Source organism: Hemiscyllium ocellatum, chromosome 34, assembly GCF_020745735.1.
Source record: "Hemiscyllium ocellatum isolate sHemOce1 chromosome 34, sHemOce1.pat.X.cur, whole genome shotgun sequence".
Classification (NCBI taxonomy): domain Eukaryota; kingdom Metazoa; phylum Chordata; class Chondrichthyes; order Orectolobiformes; family Hemiscylliidae; genus Hemiscyllium; species Hemiscyllium ocellatum.
In genome coordinates, this window is record NC_083434.1 from 24,770,140 (window position 1) to 24,797,955 (window position 27,816).

General features: G+C 42.8%; 2 protein-coding genes across 4 annotated transcripts in view; one reads left to right on the plus strand and one right to left on the minus strand.

Moving 5' to 3' along the window:
- Positions 1-27,431, minus strand: LOC132832157 (small nuclear ribonucleoprotein-associated protein B-like). Its single transcript, XM_060849906.1, has 6 exons — positions 27,383-27,431; positions 10,303-10,454; positions 9,455-9,566; positions 4,240-4,380; positions 720-837; positions 1-113 (listed from the first exon to the last, which is right to left on the minus strand). Exons 2-6 carry the CDS (start codon positions 10,431-10,433, stop codon positions 1-3), a joined length of 615 nt encoding a protein of 204 aa, XP_060705889.1. The 5' UTR covers positions 10,434-10,454; positions 27,383-27,431.
- LOC132832342 (aryl hydrocarbon receptor repressor-like) overlaps positions 26,745-27,816 on the plus strand; it is a 196,551-nt gene continuing 195,479 nt past the window's right edge. Inside the window, exons 1-2 of one of the 3 annotated variants that reach the window (XM_060850273.1) lie at positions 26,745-26,817; positions 27,399-27,471. In XM_060850273.1, coding sequence (XP_060706256.1) covers positions 27,410-27,471 — 62 coding nt within the window. In that variant the 5' untranslated portion in view covers positions 26,745-26,817; positions 27,399-27,409. Of the gene's footprint in view, positions 26,818-26,843; positions 27,038-27,219; positions 27,472-27,816 lie in introns of those variants that run through there. The other 2 variants (XM_060850272.1, XM_060850271.1) reach the window with 2 other exon arrangements.

Here is a 27,816-nt window from a genome sequence, read left to right on the forward strand (position 1 = left end):
CTATTTGAATTTGGAACGATGCAATTGCAAGTTTGCCAAGAGAGCTGATGATAAGGAAATATCACTGCTACTAGAATGAGCCAAATTGACTGATACATTACACTGCCGGGATACTGTAAAAAGGAATGCTTAACAATGTGAGGGTAAAAAAAAATTAGAATGTAATTTTAGAAATTATCATGACGAGAGAGATCATTATGGCTTGTACTTGGTGCAGAGCTCTAAGTTCAAATGCTCCAACGCTTCTACTCTGAATTAGGATAGGACAACTTGTTTGGGTGTAATTTTTAACACCTCTACTTGAGTAATAATCTAACAGACAAGATTATTTTTCCTTTAGGGCATCCAGGTAGGTTCTCCAACAAGCAGACAATCTAGTCTATGCCAGATTACCACTCAGACACAGAGTTCATCTTGCAAGTTTAAAATACAAGTTGAACAAATGCATATTCACGATTGTCTCTAAATCTTGCCCAGGTCAAATGCTAGTGGTGCCAATCACTGGTAAGAGAATCGACTTTTCGGACATAAGCCCTTCTTCAGGAATGAAGAAGGGCTTATGCCCGAAATGTCGATTCTCCTGCTCCTTGGATGCTGCCTGACCTGCTGCGCTTTTCCAGCAACACATTTTTCAGCTCTGATCTCCAGCATCTGCAGTCCTCACTTTCTCCTAGCCAATCACTGGTAGCCAGTGTCAGAACAAATAGACATTAACCTACCTGGCCTTGGCTCACCAAGAACTGGCGGAGCACCTCTCACTGGTGCATAAGATTGTGGGACAGCAGAAAAGCTAGGAGTAGGCACGATTCCAGTTCCTCTAGTCTGAGGGGTCATTTCCTGAAGAAAGTGCATACAACACAATTTTGTACATCTACAATGCATAGATCAACCACTTATTGGTGACAAGAATGATCAAAAATTAACCAACAATCTGCAGTGATCAGCTTGCAAAATGCTAACTATTGTCAAATGAGAGAAGAGAGAAGAATCTACAAGAATCAATCAACTTGATGAAAGTATAGAACATTGCCAAAAAACATTAGTATCCATTGAAGGAAATTTAAAAATGTTATTCTTAGAATTCAATTAGCTGTTCAAAACAAAAAAGTAAACACTGGGAATTCTTGTAAGGTATGGAGTCAGTTTCCAAAATCCATATCAGATGTCAAGTATGGAATCAGTTCACACATTGGGAGCACAATGTAACTTTTGAGAGAAGATGAGCAGATAGGGATGACTAACTAATGGAATAAAAATAAAAGTAAGCATTTAACAGTCAGTCAAATTAATACTATCCAACGCTCTGAAGTTGAAATTCATCCTCCTTCTCCTCCAAACCAGTAGATCAAGACCTACACACATCAGAAAGTACCAGTTAATCTGAAAAATACACAGTTGTTACTGGCGTTCCCTCTGGTTATTTCTTCTGTCAAGTGGGCTTCTGTGCCTGTGGACAACAGGGTTCCTGAAACCAGAAGTTAATGCTGGAAAGAGGGTCGCTATGTACACTGGTGCACACAGATCCTGAGTAACTGTACTGCTGTGCAGTTTAGAGGGAATGTTAGTTGTCACCATGCGTTAACATCACCAACGCACAGCAACATATCCTGCCTTTACTGTGCAGCAATGCAAATCTCCAGCTGGCTAACTGCTAAAAAAAAAAAGGCCGATTAAAACAGCGAGCAAAGTTGCTGCTTTTTGCTGGCCTCTTACCCGCCCACCCCGTGCTGGCCTCTTACCCATCACCCCGTACTGACTCTTATCCGCCCTCGATCTATTTATAGCCAACTGCCGTCGCGACATTAACCAACTCGACCTGTCCACCCCTCTCACCCACCCCAACCTCTCACCCTCAGAACATGCAGCCCTCCACTCCCTCCGCTCCAACCCCAACTTCACCATCAAACCGGCAGACAAGGGAGGCGCGGTAGTAGTTTGGCGCACCGACCTTTATACCGCTGAGGCCAAACGCCAGCTCGCGGACGCCTCCTCCTATTGCCCCCTTGACCATGACCCCACCTCCCACCACCAAACCATCATCTCCCAGACCATCCATAACCTCATCACCTCAGGGGATCTCCCATCCACTGCCTCCAACCTCAGTCCCACAACGCCGCACCGCCCGTTTCTACCTCCTGCCCAAAATCCACAAACCTGACTGCCCCGGCCGACCCATTGTCTCAGCCTGCTCCTGCCCCACCGAACTCATCTCCGCGTACCTCGACGCGGTTCTGTCCCCTTTAGTCCAAGAACTCCCCACCTACGTTCGGGACACCACCCATGTCCTCCATCTCCTCCCTGATTTTCGCTTCCCCGGCCCCCAACGCCTTATCTTCACGATGGATATCCAGTCCCTGTACACCTCCATCCCCCATCAAGAAGGACTCAAAGCCCTCCGCTTCTTCCTTTCCCGCCGCACCAACCAGTACCCTTCCACTGACACCCTCCTTCGACTGACTGAACTGGTCCTCACCCTGAATAACTTCTCTTTTCAATCCTCCCACTTCCTCCAAACTAAAGGAGTTGCCACGGGCACCCGCATGGGCCCCAGCTATGCCTGTCTCTTTGTAGGATATGTGGAACAGTCCATCTTCCGCAACTACACTGGCACCACCCCCCACCTTTTCCTCCGCTACATCGATGACTGTATCGGCGCTGCCTCTTGCTTCCATGAGGAGGTTGAACAGTTCATCAACTTTACCAACACCTTCCATCCCAACCTCAAATTCACCTGGACTGTCTCAGACTCCTCCCTCCCCTTCCTAGACCTTTCCATTTCTATCTCGGGCGACCGACTCAACACAGACATCTTCTATAAACCGACCGACTCCCACAGCTACCTGGACTACTCCTCCTCCCACCCTGCCCCCTGTAAAAACGCCATCCCATATTCCCAATTCCTTCATCTCCGTCGCATCTGCTCCCAGGTGGACCGGTTCCAATACTGTACAGCCCAGATGGCCTCCTTCTTCAAGGACCATAGATTCCCCCCAGACGTGATCGACGATGCCCTCCACCGCATCTCCTCCACTTCCCGCTCCTCCGCCCTTGAGCCCCGCCCCTCCAACCGCCACCAAGACAGAACCCCACTGGTTGTCACCTACCACCCCACCAACCTCCGTATACAGCGTATCATCCGCCGTCATTTCCGCCAACTCCAAACAGACCCCACCACCAGGGATATATTTCCCTCCCTTCCCCTATCAGCATTCCGAAATGACCACTCCCTCCATGACTCCCTCGTAAGTTCCCCCCCCCCCACCAACCCAACCTCCACTCCCAGCACCTTCCCCTGCAACCGCAGGAAATGCAAAACTTGCGCCCACACCTCCTCCCTTACTTCTCTCCAAGGCCCCAAGGGATCCTTCCATATCCGCCACAAATTCACCTGCACCTCCACACACATCATCTATTGCATCCGCTGCACCCGATGTGGCCTCCTCTATATTGGGGAGACAGGCCGCCTACTTGCAGAACGCTTCAGGGAACACCTCTGGGACGCCCGAACCAACCAACCCAACCACCCCGTGGCTCAATACTTTAACTCTCCCTCCCACTCCACCGAAGACATGCAGGTCCTTGGATTCCTCCATCGCCAGAACATAACAACATGACGGTTGGAGGAAGAGCGCCTCATCTTCCGCCTGGGAACCCTCCAGCCACAAGGGATGAACTCGGATTTCCCCTCCCCCCACCTTGTCTCAGTCGACTCCCTTGGACTCAGCACCGCCCTCCTAACCTGCAATCCTCTTCCTGACCTCTCCGCCCCCACCCCCCTACCCCCCCACCGGCCTATCACCCTCACCTTGACCTCCTTCCACCTATCACATCTCCATCGTCCCTCCCCCAAGTCCCTCCCCCCTACCTTTTATCTGAGCCTGCCTGGCACCCTCTCCTCATTCCTGATGAAGGGCTCTGGCCCGAAACGTCGAATTTCCTGTTCCTTGGATGCTGCCTGACCTGCTGTGCTTTAACCAGCAACAAATTTTCAGCTCTGATCTCCAGCATCTGCAGACCTCACTTTTTACTCGCTTTTTAAAGAGGGGCAGGAGTAGAGAAAATAATGGTTTAAATGGTTTAATGCTGACTCTGACAGATAGTATCCTGTGGTTTGTCAAATTCTCTAGTTCAACAAAAGCCCAATTCTTTAAGGGTTAGGAAGGAACAACCTCCATCTTATCGGAGATATGCATTTAGAAATAGAATCTGAAACGTGCAAAGCCAGTGGTTCATTCTTACCTGCTGTGAAGGACCTCCAACACCTCTTATGGGCCCCATTAGTCCTGCAGGTACCTGAGCCATTGGTATGCTAGCTGGCATCCCTCTCCCTGCTGCTCTACCAACACCAGGACCACCAATAGGAACTCTTGAAATGCCAATCTGCACATAAAGAGAGGGTTTTGCAGAATATTAATCCTCAGAAATTGTATAATTTGAGTAAAATAAATTCAGAAATTTAAACTAGCAAGACATAACTCAATAAAAATGTGCTGCTCGGTTGCTTCGAATTCCATACATTCATATTCCTTCAAAGATGGGACGGGAAGTTTTGGGTACATTCCATATCTTTGGCATCAGCACCTCTGGAATCAGCTGAGGCATCAAAAAGCAAAATACCCTCTTTCATTGTCCATTATCTCATACAACACACACTCACTATCTATAATGATCTTATAAATTACAACAGTGCATTTAAAACTGCTGCTCATAAAGGAACCTAGTAGATGGAACCAATATGAAATAAAACAGAAGCATACTGGGAAAATGCAGCAAGTCAGGCATGGAGAGAAATAAAGTTAAACGTTTCAGGCTGATGACCTTTCATATTGCTCTGCAGCACAATTACAAGCTTTCATTTACTTTGGTACCTTTCCACATTCAAAAATCTTCAAATAAAACCAAACTGATGGATTTGTTCAAGGTGCAGTGACTACCAAAGACACATCAATCACACACAGCTAGATACACAAACATGGTAAAGCACTTGCATCCAATGTTTTATTTTCATATATTACCGAAGTGTCAGCACATCAGGAAAGTGAGAGATATGATATCCAATTTGCACACAGCAATATCCCAGAAATGAGATAATGACAGGTGATTTTTTTTCAGATATTAGTTAAGGGAGAAATATTGTTTGGGATACACTGGGAGAACATCAATGTTGATGTTCAGCTAATAACATGGCATCTTTTACGCCCATCCAGGGAAGAAATAGCTTTGGTTTAACTTTGTACCTAAAGAGACAAAATGTCTGATGGTGCAGTAGTCCTGGATGGATCAGTAAATAATGTGCTCGAGTAGGGTTTGAACCAATGACCATCAAAAATGAAATGAGTACTACTACTGAGGACAGCAAAACAAAATAATTTAACAGCTTTATGTTAATTTCAACATGCACTAAATATTATTCCTTCTTGATATTTATTAAAATCACAACTACACAAATTTTCCAATTACAGACCACTTCATTATTGGAAATATTTCCTACTGCCTCACAAAAAAAATTAAACATCCAAATACCTTTTTTTTCCCAAGACAAGTGGGGTTTCCATAACTGGAGTGGCATTGTACTCCGTTTAACTTCAGGGCAACAAACATGAAGTCTTTCAAACACATTAGCTGTAGATGTACCCAATTAGGCAATTTTGGAAACACTGGAGACGGAAAGATTCTAAAACAGCATTACATCTTGTAAAAATACGATTTAATTGAATTTAACACCGGAACATCTGAAACAGTATTCTATTTCTTGTAATTAGCTTTGTAACCTCCATGCCCCTCACCCAGTCCCTTCCCCCAGCACACTAACTTATACATAGAACATAGAAGGATACAGCGCAGTACAGGCCCTTCGGCCCTCGATGTTGCGCCGACCGAATCCTACCTAACCTATACTAGCCCAATAACTTCCAAATGCCTATCCAGTGCCCGCTTAAATGACCATAAAGAAGGAGAGTTCACCACTGATACGGGCAGGGCATTCCATGAACTCACAACCCGCTGTGTGAAGAATCTACCCCTAACATCTGTCCTATACCTACCACCCCTTAATTTAAAGCTATGTCCCCTAGTAACACCTGACTCCATTAGCAGTAAAAGGTTCTTAGTATCTACCCTATCTAAACCCCTAATCATCTTATACACTTCTATCAGATCTCCCCTAAACCTTCTCTTCTCCAATGAGAACAGCCCCAAGTGCCTCAGCCTTTCCTCATAAGATTTTCCTACCATTCCAGGCAACATCCTGGTAAACCTCCTCTGCACTCGTTCTAAAGCTTCCACATCCTTCCTATAGTATGGCGACCAAAACTGCACACAATACTCCAGATGAGGCCGCACCAGAGTCTTATACAACTGCAACATGACCTCAGGACTCCGGAACTCAATTCCTCTGCCAATAAAGCCCAGTACACCATATGCCTTCCTCACAGCACTATTTACCTGGGTGGCAACTTTCAGAGATCTGTGTACATGGACACCAAGATCCCTCTGCTCATCCACACTACCAAGTAGCCTACCATTAGCCCAGTAATCCATCATCTTGTTATTCCTACCAAAGTGAACGACTTCGCACTTAGCTACATTGAATTCCATTTGCCACATTTCCGCCCAGCTCTGCAACTTATCTATATCCCGCTGTAACCTACCACTTCCTTCCTCACTATCCACAACTCCACCGACTTTTGTGTCATCCGCAAACTTGCTTACCCAGCTTTCAAGTCCTTCCTCTAGATCATTTATAAAGATAACAAAAAGCAATGGTCCCAAAACAGATCCTTGTGGTACACCGCTAGTAACTGCGCTCCAAGATGAACATAATCCATCAACTACTACCCTCTGTCTCCTTCCAGCCAGCCAATTCCTAATCCAAACCTCTAATGTATCCTCAATGCCATACCTCCGAAGTTTTAGCATTAGCCTACCATGGGGAACCTTATCGAACGCCTTACTAAAATCCATATACACAACATCTACTGCTTTACCCTCATCCACTTCCTTGGTCACCTTCTCAAAGAACTCAATAAGGTTTGTGAGGCACGACCTGCCCTTCACAAAACCATGCTGGCTATCCCTGATCACGTTATTCCTACCCAGATGTTCATAAATCTTATCCCTTACCATTCTCTCTAAGACTTTGCCCACCACTGAAGTCAGACTCACTGGCCTATAGTTGCTAGGGCTATCCCTACTCCCTTTCTTGAACAATGGGACCACATTCGCTATCCTCCAGTCCTCTGGTACTATTCCTGTTGACAACGACGACATAAAAATCCAGGCCAATGGCTCTGCTATCTCCTCCCTAGCTTCCCATAGGATCCTGGGGTAAATGCCATCAGGCCCAGGAGACTTATCTATATTCATCCTTTCCAATATTCCCAAAACCTCTTCCCTGCATATTTCCAGGGCATCCATTCTAATTATTTGTGATTCCATATTCACATCAGCAACAGTGTCCTGTTCCTGAGTGAATACTGAGGAAAAGTACTGATTTAATGTCTCTCCAATCTCCTCCGCCTCCACACACAACTTCCCACTACTATCCTTGACTGGACCGATACCTACCCTAGTCATCCTTTTATTCTTGACATATCTATAGAAAGCCTTTGGGTTTTCCCTAATCCTACCAGCTAAAGACTTTTCATGTCCCCTTCTCGCTTCTCTTAGCTCCCTCTTTAGCTCCTTCCTGGCTACCTTATAACACTCAATCGCCCCTACTGAACCTTCACGCCTCATCTTTACATATGCCGCCTTCTTCCCTTTCACAAGGGACTCCAATTCCTTACTAAACCACGGCTGCCTCACAAGGCCCTTTACACCATGCCTGACTGGTACATACCTATCGAGGACACGCAGTAGCTGCTCCTTGAACACTCCCCACATCTCATTAGTGTTCTTCCCTTGAAGCCTGTTTTTCCAATCCACACATCCTAAGTCATGCCTCACTGCATCATAATTTCCCTGCCCCCAGCTATAGCTCTTGCCCTGCGGCACACGATTATCCCTCTCCATCACTAAAGTAAAAGTCACCGAATTGTGGTCACTGTCCCCGAAGTGCTCACCTACCTCCAAGTCTAACACCTGGCCTGGTTCATTACCTAGAACCAAATCCAATATAGCCTCCCCTCTTGTTGGCCTGTCGACATATTGTGTCAGGAAACCCTCCTGCACACATTGGACAAACACCGACCCATCTAATGAACTCGAGCTATAGCTCTCCCAGTCAATATCTGGGAAGTTAAAGTCCCCCATAACAACCACCCTGCTACCTTCACTCTTTTCCTGAATCATCCTCGCAATATTATCCTCTACTTCTCTAGGACTATTAGGAGGCCTGTAGAAAACACCTAACAGGGTGACCTCACCTTTCCTATTTCTAACCTCAGCCCAAACTACCTCAGATGGCAAGTCCTCTTCCATCGTCCATTCCACTGCTGTGATACTGTCTTTGACAAGTAATGCTTCAAGGCAAACCATGAAGGACAACCTTACAACCACAAGAGATTAGGCCAGATATTTCACAAAATAAATTTGATAACGGAATACCCTACTGACAAAATACATTTTACTGGTGATATTGTTGCACACAGTGCAACATTCATAGGAGGACAAGTATAACCAAGTAAAGGAAATGGTCAACTCATAAGACATTACCCTCTAGATTACAGGATCTCATTGACCATTAACATACTTGAGTCAGCTCTTCCCACAACCCAGTTTTCAGTGTTTCCCAGATTTTGCAGAATAGTGTTGTGTAATCCACACTCTCCAGTGGAAAACATGTACTACCTTGATGGAGACGCTGAGTGAAATTGACCCAATTGTTTCTAATTAGAAAATTCTATGCCCAAAACATTCTAAATATCTTTGTTAGCTGGGCAGGGACTTAGATCATTCTTGACTCATCCATGCAGACATCCATTTACCAGCTCAATACGTAGAATAATTTCCAGCTTGACCATATAAAACGCAATTTCAAAAATGTGATAATCATTGTTAATTGTGAATTAGCTAACAATCGTGTTTACCCCAGAACGTAGTCAAGATATCCCACCAGAACAGGACATCTGTGCAGGACAGCCAATGCTTACTGTTATGCAAAGTAAAAATCAAAATTCTTTACTGATTTACTCCAAGGTCTTCCCAATCTATTACTGCAATGTCCCACAATTCTTTCAGAAAACTGCCACCCTGACCCCAAGATCGTGCTCACCTCCCTCATTCCATTGTTGGCAGCTTCTTCATACACTTTCATTCACCAAATCCTCAAATCAGAATATTGAAAACATTAACTTACAGTCTGAATGGCAGTATACTGGGAGATTAAGCATTCAACATATCTGCTTTATACATCCTGTAGCAAAGTGCATTTAACATTCCTTTTCCCTCGTAACAAGTTTAAGTGGAGGGATTGGGAAGGGATGTAATGGGAATAAGTGCGAAGTATACCTACATCTCTCACAGGAGGCCCTTCCACAGTCATCGTCACAAGGGTTTCCCCTCGAAGCAACACAAGGCCAAGGGCTCGTTTTTCTTCTCTCTCACCTTGCTTGGAGCTCTTTGACCTACACCAATCAAACGAGCAAAAAGAAAAACCTTATGACAGTTCTTTAGAATATATTCAAATAAATACTTTAAAATAAGCAGCCAAATCTCATAAGGCGATACTAGGACAGGTGGTGAAAGCTTCGCCAGAGATACAGCTTAAGGAGGACCTGAAGGAGGTATAAAGGAAATTTCAGAGCCTAAAGCTCTGTCAAATGTAGGCACTTCCAATTATTGAGTAAAAAGTGAGGTCTGCAGATGCTGGAGATCAGAGCTGAAAATGTGTTGCTGGTTAAAGCACAGCAGGTTAGGCAGCATCCAAGGAACAGGAAATTCGACGTTTCGGGCCAGAGCCTGATGAAGGGCTCTGGCCCGAAACGTCGAATTTCCTGTTCCTTGGATGCTGCCTAACCTGCTGTGCTTTAACCAGCAACACATTTTCAGCCCCACTTCCAATTATTGTTCAATGACAAAAGATCCATGACGAAAGCTAAAATTGGAGGAGCAGATAGCCTAAGGTGGTAACTCTGAAGGGGGCTCCAGAGGTAGAGAAACAAGACAATGGAAGGATTTCCAAACAAGCAGACAGCCAGAAAGAAAGAAAAAGCCCTTTCTGGACAGGAATCAATGTAACCCAGCGAGAAAAGGGGTGATGGGTGAACAGAACTTGGTGTGACTTAGGATAAGGGATCAAAGCCAATTTGGTTTTTTTTTTTTTACACAGCAGAAAGATACAACAGCATCATCCATACATACTTCAACCTTCTGAATTCATCACAGTCACAGAGAATGAGGTTCATATGTCGGTCAAAAGCTTTCAGAATGCCAATGAAAACACGGCCATCTTGGAGCACACATCGCATCCTGTAATCCACATATTGTACCATTTTAGCACTTCTTCCTATTGGCTGCAAAGAGAAAAATTATTTGCTTATCAAACTCATTGTGAATCACTATCAGGATGGCCTATCTCAGTCTTAAACCATAACTGAGAAGATGCTCACACAATGCTTTAACTCAACAGGAAACAACTTCAGAATTGTGAAATCTTTGGTTATATGAAAATAAATAATGAAAAATACACATCACAGGACTTTGGGGAAAGAGCAGGGGAATGTTATTAAATATGGAAAATGCAACAAACTCTCCACAGAGCTGGCAGCATGTATGTTGAGAAAGAGTTTATGGTATGAATTTCACCAAAACCGAGCCAGTTGTTATTTTCAGAGAGTTTCATTGAGAGTTTCTCTCTAGCAAGTTATCTCACTCAATTCTCTCCTGTTTACCTTATTAAGTGCATCACCCCTTTATAGCACTATCACACACTCACCATTGCCAGGACCTTCCTGGCACCACATTTAAAGCCCAGCTGTGAACGTGGTCAGAAACAGCCTGCCAGGAGATGCCCTTCACAGTTGATGTAGTGGAAATGAGAAAGGAAAGAAAGATTTGGGATGGAGGCACCCAGAAGCCTGTGTCAATTAATTCAGGTCCGGCCCGTTGTGCCTGACGCTGCACCTCTCCGTCATAGAGAAGGCAATGGTCCTCCTATTCAAATTGGCTTTCTCCCCAAAAATACTTCAGCTCCTTTTCCAGCTCTTCACGATCTAACACATCCCCCTTCGCTTTCTCCAGTGGTGCAGAGCACAGAAGGCAAAGGATTCTGCAGTGCACTCTGTGTGGAATATACAGCAAGGACAATCCAGACCAATCTAAGATGAAATCTCATCATCAATTGGCCGATCATCCACTCCAAGATGGTCCGGATTGGAGAATGGATTGCATTGTATCTACTCTTGGCCTCATTTGGGAATTGTAAATCTGAATCATTAGCCATGACTGCAGAAGGTAGTCCTTTGTCTCCCAGCGACCATACGCTATGGCATCCAGCCATTGAAAGGAAGCAGGAACTTGAGAGTTAGCACAGAAATAGACATCGTGGTAAATTCCAAAGCACCAGTCCAAGGAAATTGGCATCAGACAAGCAACAGCCTTACCACATCATCACAGTACATCTCAGACTCCTCAATCATGCCTGCCTTTCCAAGTTGGTCAGGAAGTGAGCAGATCAGTGCTGGATGTGTGTTCATTGAACATCAAGAAGGATTATTAGGCTCAGAGGCCCCAAGGTACCTGACGTAGAACTCGAAGATATGATACTGATGATAAAAGATGATGGAAATATTGATGAAACAGAGCTCTTTTCTATTGGTAAAGTCAACCATGTCAATGTTATGATGCTCTCAATACGTGTACAGTGTGTGCACCTGGGGGAAGGCAGCTTTATTTGCAAAGTCTACTGCCCAGGCGGCAGTCCTGACCGCTACATAAGAAATGGGATGAAGTTGTGTGCTCTTATACAAATAGCATCAATCACAGCCTTGACACACTTGTGGGTTGAGGATTGAGTAATCCCACACAGGTCCCCAGGGGATTTTTGGAAATAACCGTGCTAAATTTCTATGCAACCGGCTATCTGTTTGACAGCCAGCGAAGTAGGATGACCATCTACCCCTTCAGTTTGCAAGCCCTGCTCCAGCAGATGACAGTTCTATAAAAGGTGCCCCAGGGCACCCTTATTCAGTGGGAATGTTGGGAAATGCTGGCAAAAATGGAGGACTGAAGAAGACACCAAAGGAACTGCAGCTATCTGGTATCCGCACAATTGTTCATGCTGAGATTTGTCACCACCTAACTTCTCTCCACTACTTGAGAAAACGACTTGTTTATTAATGAGGCAAAATTAGATAATACTGATGTTATTGCCTGAAGTTAAGACCCTCATCACTCTCAGGCAAAATTCTCATCTAGTCAAAGCTTTGGGTGGAAAATCAGACTTTCCATTCCCTTGATGTAAAGAATTTAATTTTCCAATCTTAACATTGAAGGATAGTGACCCTTCAAATGAAGGGAGTGGGATTAATTGGTTAGCTTCTCAAATAAGTCCAGTGTCTGAATTATCCACCATGCTTGATCTCTGCACAAATTGAAGCAATTTAGAATCATAGAACCCCTACAACGTGAAAACAGCCTTTTGGCCCATCGAGTTCACACTGACCTTCCGAACAGTTTCCCATCCAGACCCACAGCCCTACCCTATCCCTGTATTTCCCACGATCAATCAACCTAACCTGCACATCATTGGACTACAGGAGGAAACCAGGGCACCTGGAAGAAACCCATGCAGACAGCTTCCTGGGGCTGAAATCAAAACTGAGTCCCTGGTGCTGGGAGGCATCAGTGCTAACCACGGAGCCGCCATGCTGCTCATAGATACTTGTGAAAGCACACTGATAGATACAAGTGGAGGAGGAGCCAAAATTAAACTGAAAGCTTGTCAGCTGTTTGTAGCAGCTGAAGTAGTTTGGTTGGTAGTGCTTGAGACAAAAGGTCCCAAAAATGCTGGTGATGCGGAGGTGGTGACCCTCCTTCTGATTCAAGTCTCACCTGCTTCAGAGGTATGCCAATATCCCTAAAGCGGTTGATTAGGATAGACAAAGGCCCTAGTGCAATCCCAGGCTTTGGTAGAACCTTTACATTTTAATGCTCCTTTGGCACACTGGTAGCATCCATACCTTTAAACTGGATTCAAGTCCCACACCCACCTCCAGAATTGTGAAATAACATTTCTGAACAGGTTGTCTACAAAAAAAGTCTCCAGCCAAAGTTGGATCTTTCCCAGCTATTTGCAAATAAAGTTAATGAGAGTCACTAGCTTTTCAGAAATTCGGAACTCGACCACTAAAACAGAAAGGTACAACATGGATCTACATTTTGAACTTTGCTCGTTGTAATTCGGATTTCTACCCCCTCTTTTTAAATGTGATTTGCAAGCAATGGTGGGAGGATTGGAGTTGCATTCGATTAAACTGGCAATCCGAAACTGTGCGTACAGGCACTTTGATATTGATGTTAAAACTGCAGTCATATACGCAGTGTATTGGAAAACAACAATCCGAGTCACTTTTACACACGGGTGTCTCATTAGGCCGAATCCCTCATTATCAAACCGTTTTAAACCTCAAAATCAGCGAGTCAATCCACACCCGGAAAAAAAGGCAATCAAGATTCTCGACAGGGGAAAGCGGGAATTTCTGTCGTAACTCAATGTATTTAGTGGATACTGTTTGGCCTGGTGCAACTTTTCCAACTGGTTCTCCAGAATACGGTTGTTTTGTTTAAAAAAAAAAGTTTGCTAGAGTAATTAGAGACAAACGTTCCTTATTACAATGCATAGATCTAATTTAGTTATTGGTGTACAACTTGACAACGCAGTGCAGCTTCCTGGCCCTACATAGTCCAATCCGCCATCCTTGTGTTGCAGTTCATCTGATTTGTCCCGGTTGAGTAAACTTTTCACCCATTTCCCAACTTACAATCGACCAGGCGGTTGCTAGACCTCGACACTTTCAAACTTCTCATTCCAGTTAGACCAAGAGTTAACAGACTAGATTCTGTTCTCAGCAAAACATGAACTCTTCCCTCACCATTGTGATCCCGTTACTGCCTTTCCAATTCCTCCTGCTTGGCGAGAAAATTGAGCCAATCGGGAGAGACTTTGAATTTGTCAAGTACCAATCATGAGATTAGTCCCAGGTATAATTTAGCAAGATCCAGTAATTCATCTGTAGTCTGCGTCAGGGACGAGTATCGTTTTCAGCTGGTTATCGTTCTCAATGATAAATATCTCCTTATAGATAATTCTTATGTCGGGGAGTCTTTACTAAATGTTTCTTTTTGCAAAAGTATCACGTAAAATCTCTGATTTCTGTGCAAGGACTGATGAGAAATCAAGTGAGGCATGTTCCTAGGCCACCACTCCTAGTATCTTCTGGTATTTGCTACTTCTCCGATTGTTTGATGTAGTTCATTGTCACCAATCCTCCTTTGTCTTGGTCTTATTTAGTGTTAGAGGATAAACCATGTAAAGTATCTACACAAGAGGCACTGTTCTTAGACAACAAGGAAGCTTATTGTGTTGTAGCAATAAGTACAAATACCAGCATAATTGTGTTACCCTTAGGGAACAGGTTCACCCCTGCCTGAAAGCTAGAGTTCAAAGTTTGGGAGAAGATTTGTAGCTCAGGTGCTCGTTGTTGTGGTTCATTCGCCAAGCTGGGAGTTTTTGTTGCAAACGTTTCATCCCCTTTCTAGGTGACATCCTTAGTACTTGACAGGCTTCTGTGATGTTTCCTCCGGCATTTATAGTGGCTTGTCTCTGCCGCTTCCGGTTGTCAGTTCCAGCTGTCCACTGTAGTGGCCGGTATATTGGATCCAGGTGGATATGTTTGTTGATAGAATTAGTGGATTCTAGAGTTGACCACTGTCTCCACCCAGTCCACATGACATCAGTAGAATGAGTGAAACCAATGTAACATAAACATTAACCCCTTCAGGTCAATTAACTTATTAAACATCAAGTTCCTAAATCAGTAGTGAATCACAATCCTTTCTACAGTTGGAAGCTGAAAGTTAGAAATAAAAGCTCAACTTGTAGCCTGTTGAGCACAGATTTGTCATGTCACATTTATGTCTTAAAAGCTGTCAGAGTCCTATTCATAATGGCCTTGTTCCTTTGTTTAATTTAAAAAGTGAGATTGATTGGATAATGAAGAAGGTGTTTAGTTTGCTTTTCTTTATTGGTCAGAGCATTGAGTAGAGGAGTTGGGAGGTTATGTTGCACCTGTACAGTACATTAATTAGGCCACTTTTGGAATATTGTGTACACTTCTAGTCTCTGTCCAATTAGAAGAGTGGTGAAGCTTGAAAGGGTTCAGAAAAGATGTTTCTGGGTTGGAGGGTTTGAGTTATAGGGATAGGCTGAATAGACTGGGGCTGTTTTCCCTGCAATGTTGGAGGCTGAAAGGTGACCTTAGAGTTTTATAAAATCATGAGGCATAGAGTAAATAGACAAGATCTTTTTCCCTGGTGTGGGGGAGTCCAGAACCAGAGGGCATAGGTTTAGGGTAAGAGGAGAAAGATTTTAAAGGTACCTAAGGGGCAACATTTCCACACAGAGGGTGGAGCGTGTATGGAATGAGCTGCCAGAGGAAGTGGTGGAGCTGGTATGATTACAACATTTAAAAGGCATCTGGATGGATATATGAATAGGAGGGCTTTAGAGGAATATGAGCCAAATGCTGGTAAATGGCACTAGATGAATTTAGGATATCTCTGTGGCATAGACAAGTTGGACCAAAGGATTTGTTTCTGTACATGTCTGACTCCCTCTGGTACTTGTGGAAATCAAAGTTCCCAATGACCAGTCCAATCTAGTTTATATTGTGGGAAGCAGAGAGACCTGGATTGGCTTCAAGCTCTTGTATCTGAATCACAATGATGAGTGGAGGATTTTTTTTAAAGATGTTTTCTTAGTAATAATTCTTATGGGATCCCATTTTCCACTACTTTGAATTGTACCCCATATTTCCTCTGATGTGAGCAGCTAGTTATACATTCTATTATTTGCCATCCAATTTAGCTTGTGCTGGTCTTGCTCTATTATGTCATGCTTTTTTTATTGTAGGTGTTTTGGAAACCCATTTGGATGTCATCTGATGTATTACTCTTGTTTACTCTTTGTTATTCCATCAAATAATTCATGGATTTGGTCAAGCAATATTTTTCCTCTTAAAAATAAATGTTGAGTATTCATTACTTCATGTATTGTTTCTAGATATGTTCTACTTTTCAGCATTAATGGGGATTCTGTTATTTTTTCCTACCACCAATGTCATACTGACTGTTCTATTATTCTAAGGGTGTGCTTTATCACCTTCCTTAAATATGAGTTATCTATCTGCCAGCTCTCTAATCTTTCAATTCTTCCAAATCTTGAGTCAAAAATAGACCCTTTCAACTGGCAAGTACCTCCACTGTTAAGAAAAGCAACAGAGAAACAAACTAATATATCATTGACTTGGTCTAACACCCATTGTAATGAAGCTATTGAATAGATTAAGGACCGAGTACCGGTGTATTGAGATGATTAAAGTGGGTCAATTTGGATGAGCTGAGGTTTAGTTAGCTTGGTTGACTGGACAGCCAGTTTGCAATGGAGAATGATGCCAATGGCATGGGTTCAATTCAGCACTGGCTGAGATCTCCTGACCCTGATGGAATGTGTCCCAAGGTACTAAAAGAGATGGCAGGACAAATAGCCAATGCACTTGTAGTAATTTTCCAAAACTCACTGGACTCTGGGACAGTTTCAGCAGATTGAAAAACGGCAAAATGTGATGACACCTTTTTTTAAAAAAAGGAGGTAGACAAAAGGTGGGGAATTTAGATGGGTTAGCTTAACTTTGGAAGTGGGGAAAATGCTTAAATCTATCTTCAAGGAAGTATTAGCTAGATAGAAATTGTCCTGTTGGGCAGATGCAGCTTGGGTTCATGAAATGCAGGCCATGTGTAACTAATCTACTGGAATTCTGAGTGCGTGGGTTTCCTCCAGGTGCTCCGGTTTCCTCCCACAGTCCAAAAATGTGCAGGTTAGGTGAATTGGCCATGCTAAATTGTCTGTAGTGTTGGGTGAAGGAGTAAATGTAGGGGTATGGGTGGGTTATGCTTCGGCGGGTCGGTGTGGACTTGTTGGGCCGAAGGGCTTGTTTCCACACTAAATAATCTAATCTAAACATTCCAAGCACAGGGACCCGGTACACGTGGTGTATCCAGATTTCCAAAAGGCATTCAACAAAAGGCTGCTGTATCACAAAGATGCAAGCCATTCTGTGCAACGTATGAGCGTGGATAGAGGATTGATTAACAAACAGAAAGCAAAGAGTGGGGATAAATGATTGTTTTACTGGTTGGCGATCAGTGATTAGTGATGTGCCTCGGATCAGTGTTAGGACTGCAATTATTCACAATTTACATAGTTTATTTGGAGTTGGGGATTATATGTAATTTGTCAAAGCTTGCAGATGAGTGGTAGAGCAAAGTGTACGGAGGACTGTGAAACCTTGCAGAGGGATAGTTTAATTGAGTGGGCAAAAGTCTGGCAGATGGAGTACAATGTTGATAAATGTGAAGTCAGCCATTTTGGTAGGAATAACATAGTTAAAAAAAGCTTATTTGAATCGTAAGATGTCAGAGCGTGCTGCTGTGCAGAGGCATGAATCACAGAAGGTTGGACTGGAGGTGCAACAGGTAATTAGAGCAAATGGAATTTAGTCCTTCATTGCTAAAGGGATTGAGTTTAAAAGCAGGGAGGTCATGTTGCAGCTGTATAAAGTGCTGGTGAGGCCACACCTGGAGAACTGTGTGCAGTTTTGGTCTCCTTACTTGAGAAAGGTTGTACTGGCTCTAGAGTGCAGAGGAGGTTCACTAGGTTGAGTCCAGAGTAGAGGGGATTGGCCTTTGAGGAATGGCTGAATAGGTTGGGATTATATTCATTAGAATTTGGAAGAATGAAGGATATTATAGAAATACATACAACTACGAAGAGAATAGATAAGATTGAAGCAGAGAGGATGTTTCCACTGGTGTTTGAAATCTCAAAGGGCATAGCTGCAAAACTAGAGGGAGCAGATTTAGGACTGAATTGAGAAGTCGTGATTTGGAGATGCCAGTGTTGGACTGGGGTGTACAAAGTTTTTAAAAATCACACAACGCCAGGCTATAGTCCAACAGGTTTAATTGGAAGCATTAGCTTTCGGAGTGCTGCTCCTTCCACAGGTGGTTGTGGAGTACACAATTGTAAGACACAGAATTTATAACAAAAGTTTACAGTGTGATGTAACTGAAATTATACATTGAAAAATACCTTGATTGTCTGTCTGTTGAGTCTTTCATCTGTAAGAATGACCATAATGGTTTCACTTCTTTCATATGTAAATCACCACTTTTTTTTTTGTTTAAAAAGTTACATTCTCGGGTTAACTAGCAATTGGTGTCAGCCAGATAATATGTTAAGATGTTGAAGGTATTAGTCCCTTGTGTTCCCTGTCTGTGCCATAATGTTTAGACTGATTCTAATCTTATAAAATGAGTTAACAGGGCCTTATATGGATTCATGCAATTTTTGAGCAAAGTACAATGTAACTCTGCAGTACAAATTCATCCCACAAACATGTGTGCATGTGGGTTTTTGCGCGTCTGTTTTGTGTGGGTTTCTGTCTGTCTATTTGTCTCTGTCCTCTCTAGGTTGTGTGAGTATATATGTAAAATGTCTAAGTCTGTGAGAGGATGCATATGGGAGGGAGTGTGTGTGTGTGTGTGTGTGTGTCTGGGGTGGGGGTTTGAGTCTGAGTGTTGGGGAACACTTCAGTGGTCCAGGACATTCGACCTCTTACCTTCAGGTGACCGTCCTCCAAGGCGGACTTTGGGACAGGCATCAGCGAAAAGTGGCCAAGCAAAGGCTGATAGCCCATCGGGAGGGCCTCAACCAGGACCATGGGTTCATGTCACACTGCAGGTGACTATCATTGCACCACACACACACACACACACACACACACACACACACACACGTTTGCGGGGTGAATTTGGACTTGCAGAATAACATTGTACTTTGCTCAAAAACTGCATGAATCCATGTAAGCCTCTGTTAACTCACTTTAGATTAGAATCAGTCTAAAGATTATGGCACAGACAGGGAACACGGGGCTAACACCTTCATCTTAACATCTTACCTGGCTGACACCAATTGTTACAGTTAACCTGAGAATGTAACTTTTAAAGAGTTTTGTGACTTACATATGAAAGAAATGAAACTATCATACTCATTCTAACAGATGAGACTCCACAAACAATCAAGGTATTTTTCAATGTATAATTTTAGTTACATCACACAGTAAACGTTTGCTATAGATTGTCTTACAATTGTGTACTCCACAACCACCTGATTAAAGAGCAGTGCTCCAAAAGCTAGTGCTTCCAATTAAACCTGTTGGACTACAAACTAGTGTTGAGATTTTTAACTTTTGAATTGAGAAGAAACTCCTTCAACCAGAGGATTGTGAATCTACGGAGTTCCCTGCCCAATGAAGTAGTTGAGGATTCCTCATTAAATGGTTTTAAAGCTAAGATGTTTTTGAACAGTGCAGGAATAAAGTGGAGCTGAGGCCACAAGATCTGCCATGATCTTATTGAATGGCAGAGCAGGCTCAAAGAGTCCGATGGACTACTTCTCCTGGCTTTTATGTTCTTATGTATATTGGACTCTCCTTCTCAACCTCTCTCTTTGCCTGATGCATGGTAAGTCTTGGGTTAATCTCACCATGAATAGGGAGTATAAGAGTTGGGATAATAGATATGTGCTACAACATATAAATTGGTGTAACCCATTCAGACTCATACCTGCTCCATCATTCAAATAAGCTAAGGTTAATCATATAGTGACCTCAACTCCACTTTTCTGCCTTTCCCCAGCAACTTTTGACTTTCTCATTGATCAGTGGCTTGTCTAACTCAGCCTTTAAAATATTCAACAATTCCCTGCTCTCTGGGGTAGAGAATTCCAAGAAGATGGTGATCAAACTGAGCTAGGACCTCCAACTATTCACTGTTAATGGCATGGATAGCACCAATAGAAAACAATGCATCCAAGCTTACCAATGACATACACATTAGTTGGATAGATGGAAGCTTAAAATTTAAAAAAGCCATTTATGAAGTAAGTGAGTGAATAAAACTTTAATGGATTGATATCAATATATGTAATTATCAAGTAATCCATTTGGAAAGAAAATGTTGAATAATTGAATTATCTAAATGATGAAAAAAGAAAAACACTGGAGATTCTAAGAGATGTAAAGGTCCCTGTATACATCACCAACATCTAGTAGTCAGGTGTATAAAATATTAACTTGCATTTCTAATTGCAAAAGCTTTGCTGCAGTTGTACAAAGTCCAGGTTAGACCACTTTAGGTGGATAAACATAGGAGTACTATGTGCAGTTCTGGCACTACACCTTAGCATACATAAAATGTGAAAGAAGTGTGGGTCAGACTAACAAGAATGTTACCAGAGCATCAGTGTTAGATTTTTGAGCTGCAAATATATATACCAGGATTTTATTACAAAGCACAAATATTTATCTGCTTGAGATTGAGAATCTTAACATTTTGAAAGGTGATTGGAGAGAAATATTTAATGCTGTCAGAGGAACCTAGCATAAATAGATATAACAATAACAGGACAATACAATTTACTTGAAGTTATGAATTACTACTTTAGTTGAAGGATGTTGGAAGTGTAAAATACTCTCTCTTTAGTTCTTAATTTTAAGTCTAAGATTGGTGAGAAAATATCAAAGGTATGAAAAGGTGTGAAACCAAAGATAGGTGTTTGGTAAAGTTAAACCAAAATCTCAATAGTTAGTGGAACCGATCAAAAGACCAATATTTTAATCCTGTTCATTCTCCTTGTGGTCTCTGTTTGAAGTCAGATCTGATCCACAACATGGAGAAAGTGAGGACTGCAGATGCTGGAGATCAGAGCTGAAAAATGTGTTGCTGGAAACACTCAGCAGGTCAGGCAGCATCGAAGGAGCAGGAGAATCGACGTCTCAGGCATAAGCCCTTCAGGAATGAGGAGGGTGTGCCAAGCAGGCTAAGATAAAAGGTGGGGAGGGGTGTTGGGAATGCGATAGGTGGAAGGAGGTTAAGGTGAGGGTGATAGGCCAGAGAAGGCAGGAAGAAGATTGCATGTCAAGAAGGCGGTGCTGAGTCCGAGAGTTCGGACTGAGATAAGGTGGGGGGAGGGGAAATGAGGAAGCTGGAGAAATCTGTATTCACAACGTTGCAATCTCCACAATGGGTAGCTCAAGGAGATAGGCTGAATCCAGCCTGACTGGAATGGGAATAAAAGCCTGTGCTGTTCACAGCAACGTGGTCCACTCTGAATACCCAGTCAAATGAATCTGAAGTGCTATAGCCACATACTGTGGCACCTAGAGTCCTGGGTAGTGGTGGTACATAAGAACATAGGCACAGGAATAGGCATTGCATCTCTCAAGCCTGCTCTGCAATTCAATAAGATCCTGATTGATCTGCCAAAAGCCTCAACTCCACTTTTGTCAGTGCATCACAGCCCTCAACTCCACAATTTTAGAGAATAAGAAGATAAATATTTTTTAATATTTAGCCATCACATCTCTCTCAGGGATAGAGAACTCCAGGCATTCACTACCCTCTGAGGAAAAATAAATTTCGTTTGATTTAATAAATAAATCAATTAAAGAAATGCACTTTACTCTTTTAACGATGTCCCCTAGTTCAAGATTCTCTCGCGAGTTGAATAATCTTCTCAACAACTCAGTCAAGTCCCACTCGAAGCTTGAATGTTTCAATCAGATCACCCCTTATTCTTCTAAGCTCCAAAGAACAAAGGCCTAACCTGATTGTTATTTTCACCCTAGGAACCAGCCTAGTGAATCTCTTGTTGAACTGCCTCCAATGCCAGTACAGTACATTCTTTCTTAAATAAAGGGACCAAAACTCTGCACGGTGCTCCAGGTGCTACGTCACAGACATATGATTGTTAACTAAACTTCCCTACTTTCAATTTCTAAACCCTGAGTAGTAAAGACCAAAATTCAATTTAATTTCTTTCTGCACCTGAATGCTAACTTATGTAAAATGTGCAAGGACAACTGGAACCCCTGGTTTTTGAAATCTCTCTCCATTTAAATAATACTCTGCTTTTTGATTCTTCCTACCAGAATGCATGTCCTTGCACTTTTCTACATTAAACTCCATCTGTCAACCTTTTGCTCACACTGAACCTATTTAAATCCCCATCCTTATGTCCTCCCCACAACGTGCTCTATCATTTATTTTTGTCATCAGCAAAATTGGATAATTACATTCTGCCCTTTCCTCCAAGTCATCAATATTTCAAATTCAGTCTTTTGTGTGTTAACCAATCCTCAATTCGTGCAATCACGTTACCACCAAAGTGGTGAGTTCCTAGGTTGTGTAATTTACTTTACAATGTAGAACTTTCTCAAATGCCTTCTGGAAATTCAAATACATTACACCTACTGGCTTCCCTTTATCAACACTGTTTGTTTTATCCTCAAAGAATTCTAATACATTTGTCCAGCGTGATTCCCTTTTCACAATCTATGTTTGATTGAGGCTCCAATTTCATGTTGCTGACTGGGAATCTCTTCTACCCTTCCTGCCTGCCACCTGCACATGCTGGAAGGATTTATATGTTGATCCTCAATCTGTTTGGCTATACTAAGCGAAGACCTCCCTCTGCCTTTAAATCTTGGACTGGGACTTGGAAACCCAGAAGTTCTGGTTCAGAAGCTGGGACACTTTCCCTGGGGACCACCTATTCCTGTTCCAGTGGTAAAAGCAATAAGGCTGAACATGCCAGTGAAATTAGCTTGGTAAATTGTATCAATTCTAGTGACACTGTTAAGCCAGTGACTCAGTCATATGAAGGAGAGTCCTGGCTTAACCAAGACATAGACTGATGGGTTTCAATATTTATAATTGTGCTGCATGATTTAACACTCACATCCTGGGTCACTGTATTATCCACAAATAAATATAACTTGAAAATCAAACATTTCAAGTAGCATTAGAGAAAGTGAGGACTGCAGATGCTGGAGATCAGAGCTGAAAAATGTGTTGCTGGAAAAGTGCAGCAGGTCAGGCAGCATCCAAGGAGCAGGAGAATCGACATTTTGGGCATAAGCCCTTCTTCAGGAAATTTGTTGATTCTCTGCTCCTTGGATGCTGCCTGACCTGCGCTTTTCCAGCAACACCTTTTTCATTTCAATAGCATTGTCTACCAGCAGAGCAGAGAACACTACAACTGCTCAGTCAAGTTCACATCCCAGAATAATGTACCACATTTTGTAGCACAATTACAATTAATATAAGATGTAGAAACTGAAGTAAGCCATTCAATCCATTGAGCTTGTTCTGCCTGCCATAGAAATGTACAACATGGAAACAGACCCTTTGGTCCAACCCGTCCATGCCAATCAGATATCCCAACCCACTCTAGTCCCACCTGACAGCACCTGGCTCACATCCCTCCAAGCCCTTCCTATTCATATACCCACCCAAATGCCTCTTAAATGTTGCAATTGTACCAGCCTCCAACACTTCCTCTGGCAGCTCATTCCATACCAGTACCATTCTGTGAAAAAGTTGCCCCTTAGGTCTCTTTATATCTTTCCCCTCTCGCCCTAAACCTATGCCCTCTAGTTCTGGACTCCCTGACCCCAGGGAAAAGACATTGCCTGTTTACCCTATCCATGCCCCTCATAATTTTGTAAACCTCTATAAGGTCACCCCTCAGCCTCCAACGCTCCAGATCTTTACCTAACTCTTATCTGCCTCCTTTTGATATAGGGTTAAATTATATTTTGCTTGAAAACTCTGGGTGTGGAACAAGGAAATATGGCCTTCGAGTAATAAATGACATTTTGTCAGTAAATTCTAGTACATCTAATGTAATCAAAATGGGTAATAAACTTCTACTTCAAAGAATTAATGTGGAAGCAACTTTATTCTTTGGAAACAATTCATTGCTTTATAGGAAAAATCTTAAGATCACTCTGAATAGGTGGAAACATTAATCAAGTGGCACTTCTCATCCATGCAGTAATTCTTGTGTGAGCCTGATACAGAACCAGGATTGTACTCCTCAATCAGCTGAATAACTATTACAAAAAGATCAGCAAATACTTAGAAAGGAAACACATTAATCATATTAAAATACACCTCTGGAGCAGGTGGGGCTTGAATCAAGCTTCAGGACTAGCGATAGGGACACTACCACTGCCCAAAACCACCAGACCCTCCATTCACTGTCTGAGACTATAAGTGTCACGGCATTGTTACCAAAAAAAATTGCAAATGAATTTAAATTCTAAGAGAAAAATCTGCCCCAACTTGTTTTGAAATTGCATGAATGTTTATGTCCAGCAGAGGGTGATATTTTCCAGTCTTCTGTATAAGAAATGCCCGGGCTCAGTGTCAACTACATCTAGGATCAAGCTTCAGTCAAACAACACGCATTAGTTAATAGGGTGTCAGAAATACAATTTTATGGTTCCTTTTGCATTTTCCTGTGACTAATTCTGGAAGTTATTTAATATTGAGCAGTTCTTGAATTTTTTGCTCAACATTTAACAGTTCTTCTAATTGTATAGAATGTGATCAGGTTGATTGTTAATTCTTTACTACAGAAATATTTAATCAATAATAACCTAAACTTTTCTAGCACCTTTAATGTAATGAAAAAATCCCAAATGTGCTATATAAGTGTGTATCCATCTACCAGTTGGTTCTGAATTGTGGACAATCAAAAACTTGACCAATGAAGCATGTGTTAAGAATTATTTGAAAAAGATTAGATTACTTACAGTGCGGAAACAGGCCCTTCGGCCCAACAAGTCCACACCGACCCGCTGAAGCGCAACCCACCCATACCCCTACATTTACCCCTTACCTAACACTACGGGCAATTTAACATGGCCAATTCACCTAACCTGCACATCTTTGGACTGTGGGAGGAAACCGGAGCAAACCCACGCAGACACGGAGAACGTGCAAACTCCACACAGTCAGTCGCCTGAGTCGGGAATTGAACCCGGGTCTCAGGCGCTGTGAGGCAGCAGTGCTAACCACTGTGCCACCGTGCTGCCCAAAAGATACTGGGAAGACAGTTTAAGAAGAAATTCTACTTTTCTTTTAAAACTGAAAGGGGTTGTTCTATCTACATTGTCCCCATCAAACACTCCCAGGACAGGGACAGTATTGTGTAAGAAAAAAAAATCTATGCTTAAGCCCATGACAACCAAAACCTTATGGTAGAGAAATTCAAAGTGGGCCTTAATGGGAGGAGCATAAATTCTGGAGGGAAATGGAGTTAGAGAAGGTTGTAAAGAAAGGGAGATGTAAGACCATTGGGATTTGTGCAGATGGAATTGTACATTTTATAATTGATGTATTTTTGAGACTGAACTAATTTAGACCAGAGATTTAGACCAGGAATGTGTTAGAATATAGATGTCAATTCTGGTTGCAAGAGAGTGGGATGCTAAGGAGAGCATTGGAATTGTGCAAGTTAGAGATAGCCATGTCATGAATGGGGATTTCAGGAGTAGATGAGCTGAGGCAGCACCCGATAAGGATAATAATTCCAGAGTTGGGCATCGATGGTCTCGGCAATCAGATGGAAGTTCAGCTCCAGGTTCAATCGGCCGCTGGCGTTCAATCTCAGACTGAAGGCAGAGAGGTGAATAGCAATATGGACTATGGGACAGAAGGTCTAGGAGAGACCAGATGCAGTGGCTTCTGACTTCCCAGTAACTAACAGAAGGCGACTTCTGCTCCTCTTCTGGCATTTGTGGTGCAGTGGTTGAGCTCTTATTTGCCCCTGAAGTGTGTCACAATATATCTGAACAGGTTGTTTCTTTTTAAATCTTGAATGTTGGTCAACCAGAATGATATATCCGAGCAAATGGGAGAGAAGCAGCAGCTGATGGTGCTGAGGTAAAGCTGCTCAGCAATTGACCAGTCAACAGCAAAAACCTGATTTAGTACAAGCTAAAAGTAAATTCTAAATGACTTTGCACAATAAAAAGCAAAAGTCATTCTACGTTTTAATATCTCGAGTGTTCAATCCCGAGTTGTATCATGAAGCAAAGGATGGTTCGTTCATGTTCAGGCATCGTTTCATCTGATTGCAGTCCATGTTGAAGTGATAGAGGGGTGTTTTAAGGGATGATCGGTATCACAATGAATACTGGCAAAGTAGGCTAGTCTTTGGGCTTATAATAATCACTAATATAGGTGAGCCATATGATTTGCTGGTGTTCTTCTGGAATAATGCTGTGGCTAGAGATTGCACTTTGATTAACCATTTAGTGTTGACCAGCTCCTCCTTCAGCCTGTTATAGAATCTCTACAAATAGAGGGAGGCTATTCGGTCCATCGAACCTGTACCAACCCTCCGCGGAGCATCCTGCCCGTAACCCTCTATCCCAGCATTTACCAGGGCTCTCCCTGCAATTAGAAAATGTATGAACAGTTGGCAAAACAGTCAGATAACAACATTTGAAATGTTACAATTTGCAAAACTGCAGTGTCAGCGAGACACGAGCCGGCTGTTGGTGTCTAGTTGGTTCAATGTTTTGGTGTGTAAGGCCACAGTGTGTTTGGCGCGCTGATGAATGAGAGTTCAATCTGTGTGTGTGTGTGTGCGCGCACTCGCCACTCTGGTTAGTGTTTTGGATGACATTGCGTGCAAAGCTTCTCATGACATTGAAAAGGATCCGGCACCTGAAATATAAGGAAGTGAGTCTTTGCTTGGTTGGGTTACTCAGCGCGGCAAAACCCATCACTCGGGGCTACATATTCCAAGCCAACCAAGTGTTAGACCCGTGCTGTCGGATTGCTCTTCTGGTTTTGCCTTTAGTGTGAACTGGGAGGCGAGGGTTGCGTTGTGATAGCAACTAGTCCTATCTCTGCGCAGGATTCACAGCTCCAAGTTCCGTCCAGGGTCGGCTTGTGACAGGTATGTCGGTTTCAGCCAGGAAGTGGGTCAGTTTCAGAGGCTGTTGCAGGTGGAGTCAGGGGGTTTCTGTACTAACAGTAACAGCCACGCGATGCCTATGTAAAGCGAGTTTTACAGCTATGTCTTATCACAGTTGGGATTTAACAGCCATTGGCTATTGGCCAGCACGGCTCGATTGGGTTAGATAGTGCTTAAACTAACCGTGAAAGTTGCAACACTGATAGACTAAAATCAAGGACAGCTGACTCGAATGCAGTGCGGTGTATCACTTAAAAGGACTAATGTAATAAATGATTAGGATCGCACAGAGGGAAGTGGACTGAACTCGACTGACTAAAACAGTACCTGTAACTGTCGGCAGGTCTTAAAACCATGATTCCGCTCGGAGAGTGTATGTACGCTGGCAGAAAACGGAGGAAACCGATTCAGAAACAGTGAGTACAGTACCAGCAACCGGATGGACAGCTGTAATATGTCTAATTTTATTGCCTTTTTTAAAAAAAAATAAACACACGGTTGGTGCCAGGTGCTTGGCGCAGTGATTGTTTGAATAGAATCGCGATTTTTTTTTGTTTGTTTTCCTCCTGGCCAGAAGTCTATTATATAAATATACCTTTCTAAAACAAAAGTACCCACAAATCGGTGTGAAGAGGACTATGCTAAGGGAGTAAAGTGTTTTAAAGTAAGGGGTCCGGGGTTTTAATACCTGCATGCAATAGCAAGACAGACGTAACTCGGGGCATTTAAAGTTGCCATCGCAATAATGATTCCTGTTCCAT